Here is a 4,471-nt window from a genome sequence, read left to right on the forward strand (position 1 = left end):
CAGTACAGTTAACTGGGCATCATGTGGTTCTTCGGGTCCCAGGGTAGGTGAGGTCATGGCTTTTGTAAATTTGTTTCTTCTCTAAGCTTTTGGTTACTTTTGCTACTGGCTAGTAGCAATCCATGGTGTGGAGTCTTAGATGGCTGCTTGCAAACTTTTTAAGACCCCAGATACTAGTCATGTTACTAGGATGTAGATCATGAAATTTGAGAACTATGTTATGCCAGTTGACTGAGTTGTCTCACGAGGCTATAGTCGTAAGCCTTGAAACCCAGTTGACCAATGCTAGATGTTTGGTTATGTCTGAGGAGTGTGTCTTCAATGAATATATGTGCTTGTATATGTGCTTGCACCCACATATTTGTATACACACATACCTATAGATACTTCTCATCTATGTATACACCTGTACTGATGAGTATAACAATTTGCCTGTACTCAGCCATATGTGCTCAAATACTCTTTTTTACCTTGGCTGTCATGGTATAATAAATTACATGGTATGGCTTTTCTAGCCATAGTTTTTGTAACTCCCACCAGATTACTGGGTGGGACCATGCAATTTAAACTTCTGATTGTTCAAGTTATCCATCTGGGGTATTTCTGGTGGAGCAGCATGAAATAATCTTCTGGGAAAGTTTGCTGTCTCTCGGGTATATAGAACTCTGATACTTGGATTGGTTGGTTTTGCCACTCTGCCAGGCTCAAAATGAGCCCTCTTTGAGGCAGAAGGAATCTCACTGCCAGCTAAGAGAGATGTCCGGCTGAGAGAGATGCCCAGTTGAGAGATAGTAGCCATGGAACCAAGAGGCACGAGACAGAACAGCAGGCTTACCTGGCCCACAGAGGCAGAGGTGTGTCTAAGGGCACAGTAGAGGGGAGCCTGTCTGACCAAAGAACCGTTTCCTGAGTGTGTTCCTGAACTTGAATTATAGCCTGTTACTTCTTAATAAACCCCATAATCTGTGAATTCTGTATAGCTACTGTAGCGAATTATCAAATCCATAAGAGACGTGGTAGGTACCACAGGAGGGATGGTTGGTGTCAAGGTTGGTAAGAGGGCTGGAGGGTGGTAGCATGTCTGGCTTTATAAGAACAGGCCTTGGGCTGCTGATGGTGATTCTGTCTTACTCTTGTGACATTAGAAGAGGTCAGAAGATGCTGGCTCCCTGTCTCTTTAGCAGTTGTTCTGTACTCAATGTATCCACATTTGGTGCCACTTTTCCTGTCACTAAAAAATAAACTAGTCCTTATGGTATAAAGCATATTTTCTGCTTCCGTAAAGATTTAGCCTTAGAAACCTGATGGGGCATTTCTACTATGTCCTATAGTGTTGCTATGAGTTGGAATTGACTCACTGGCAGTGAGTTTGTTTTTTTCCCCATAAGATGATAGCTTATCACTATCTGAGTGCTTTTGGGAGCTCTTATTTGAGTGTTTATTATTAGTGTATTTAAGTGCTGTATTAATGGATTAATCCTTAACAACAATGTGATTTAGGAGCTCTGGTAGCATAGTGCCTAAAGCAGTTGACTGCTAACTACAAGTCTGGCGGTTCAAACCCACCAGCCACTCCTCAGAAGGAAGATGGGGCAATCTACTTCTGTAGTGATACTGCTTCGGAAACCCAAGGAAGGGTCGCTATGAGTCGGGTCCAACTAGACGGCACATAACAACACCACCACCACCCTCACTTTATATATGAAGAAACTGAGCTTCATGAGTCATAGACGTGTAGGATATTTTATTACCTACTTGTCATTGCAAGCCATGTAAGCATATTTGCATCCAAGATTATTGGCATACTAATAAATGGTGCTAGCAGACACAGATTTCTTCTTGATTCTTCTTAATTTTGCTTTATGATATCACAAGTTAAAATAAAACTTATGCCAACTGATTCACTTCTCATTGTTTTATAAGACTCAGGACAGTTTGGGGGGTATTTGTCTCCAAAGCTTAACTTAGAGATGATTCAATCACTTCTTTCCTTTGTCCTAGTTTGTTATATAGGGTTTTTCCAATGGAGCACATTTCTCTTCTGACACATACCTGGTTGCCATGAGTTGGTGTTGACTTGATGGCAACTGGTTGTTTCAGATTTGAAATAAAGACATTCAATAGCTCTAAAACAAAAAAGTGTATGACTTTTCTGAAATTTCCAATTTTTTCCTAAGGTTTTTAATTTCTTTTGAAAAAATACTGTACTGTGAAATCATTTTAAGACTTCCTATTTGTCCTGAAAGGTTTTATCTTCCAATTTCCTGAGACTGTTTAGTCACCAATCGCTCTTAATATAAAATGTAAAATACTGCTGCTCTTTTACTTTAAAATACATAAATGTTTGGCTGTATTTTTTTTTTTTTTTTAACAAATGAGATTAGAAAACATCTATTTGGTAGTTCCAGAAGGTCAGTCACACTTGAGAGAATACTTTTTCACTAACATATTTACTAGTTCTGAGAGTATGTACAAAGACTCTTTATGCATGCAGACCTCTGTAATGACACTGTAATAGTAATCTTAAATTATTCTTCACTGACCTCAATCATTTTCTTAAAGAAGTATTGCCTTAAAACATTTCAGAGAAATTTTATCTGAGAAATGCTGATGATTCAAGGTTGAAAACATTCTACTTAAAAGTTTAATGGCTTCTATCTTGCAATAAGATGGTTGCTTTTGTTTTAGTATTTTCATGATTAGTTGTGTGGCTACTAAGGTGTTTTCTAAACGGTCAGTTTTTGTTAGCTGCCCTTGAGTTAGCCCCTAACTCATGGCAGTGCCATGTGACAGAGTAGAACAACTCCATAGGATTTTCTTGACTGTAATCTTTATACAAGCAGATCATCAGGCATTTTCTTCCATGGAACCATTGGGTGGGTTTGAACCACCAACCTTTAGGGTAGCAGCTGATTGCAAGCTGCTTGTGCCATTTGGGCTCTTCAAGTGTTAGTAGTAGGTAGTTTTTCCTCCCTTTCTCCTACTTGCTTTCAAAGCTTTTCATCTGTAGAGAACCTCAGTTTAGAACCCAAGACAAATCTGGATTGGGCATTTATTTCTGGAATTTCTGTTAAACATTTTTTGTGATGATATTTGCTTATAAACCTTTGTCAAAGTGTAGGTACTGTGGTTATCACTATGTCTGTGAATTATCCTGCTTGTTCACAGCCAGCCCCTAACTGCGTCTCTGTCTAATCTCTGCTTCTCCTTCTTTGCTAGTCATGGTGCTTCGGTAGAGTAGCCAGGTGTCCCTTTTTGAATAAACAAGAAATGAGCTGACCAAGGGGAATAGTTACAATAGAGAAAGCTACATAAAATCATCAGGATCTGCCAGACAGGACATCTGTTGTACTGTTCTACTCTTATATTGGTGTAGGAACAGCATCTTTCTTATCTAATATGAAAAATATTTTGTGTCCTAGCTGGGACTGGCATTAGAGCTGATTTAATTTTCAAAATGTGGTTTCTGGAAAAACAGCACATGGATAGTATAAAATTATCCTTTTAGGACTAGGTACTTATTATTATTCTGAAAATACTTGTTTTTCAACTGTGAAAAATAAGTTGCTATGAATATTTGGATTTTCATTTGTTGTTTAAGACTGCATAAGAGTTTTTTTGTACATTAAAGTATTTCTTTCCTTTGATTTTATTTCCTAGGTTGCACGTTTTCAAAAAATACCTAATGGTGAAAATGAGACAATGATTCCTGTATTGACATCAAAAAAAGCAAGTGAATTACCAGTCAGTGAAGTTACAAGCATTCTCCAAGTAAGTGCTTGGTGGGAAGGAAGGTGACTGATAGCAAAATCAGTCACTTAGGTGCAGTAGATCCATGCTGTCCAATAGAACTATCTGCAGTGATAGAAATACTGAGCACTTGAAATCTGACTAGTGTGATGGAGGAACTGATTTTATTTCATTTTAATTCATTTAATTTTAAATAGCTATATGCAGCTAGTGGCTACCTAATCGGACAGTGCAGCTCTAGATCATTAGCTTTGCCAGGAACTGTTAGAGCTGTTTAAGGTTTAATTGGATTATGGGGAAAAAATTGGTTTGATTAGTAACATAAGTAAAGTTTATTTTTTTGTGTGTGAATGTTTTCTATGGTAAGTATAAGTTCAGAACAGCAAATAAACTTTACTGGATTGTATAATTTAATCTCTTCCTAGTTTTAAAAATAACAGTCTTAATGAAATGTGAAGAAAATAATATTTTTTATTTTTTTCATCAGACATTCCCATATTTTAACAATTGCATTAAAAACACTGGATATTTTGCTTTTAGCTAGGGAAACTAATTGTTTTCAAGATGCAGGAATTTTCATTCTTAAATATGATGTTGTCATGTGCCATTGAGATGGACCTGACTCATAGTGAGCCCTTCTTGGGTGTCCGAGGTGGTATCATTATGGAAGTAGACTGCCCAGTCTTCCTTCCAAGGAGTGGCTGCTGGGTTTGAACCACCA

General features: G+C 37.7%; 1 protein-coding gene across 1 annotated transcript in view; it reads left to right on the plus strand.

The window, feature by feature from the left end:
* Nucleotides 1–4,471, plus strand: part of ATP2C1 (ATPase secretory pathway Ca2+ transporting 1) — a 249,252-nt gene that overhangs the window by 131,094 nt on the left and 113,687 nt on the right. Inside the window, exon 2 of the mRNA XM_007936854.2 lies at nt 3,661–3,771. Coding sequence (XP_007935045.1) covers nt 3,661–3,771 — 111 coding nt within the window. The remainder of the gene's footprint in view (nt 1–3,660; nt 3,772–4,471) is intronic.

Source organism: Orycteropus afer, unplaced genomic scaffold, assembly GCF_000298275.1.
Source record: "Orycteropus afer afer isolate SDZICR_OR568_19922 unplaced genomic scaffold, OryAfe1.0 scaffold00003, whole genome shotgun sequence".
Taxonomy (NCBI): Eukaryota; Metazoa; Chordata; class Mammalia; order Tubulidentata; family Orycteropodidae; genus Orycteropus; species Orycteropus afer.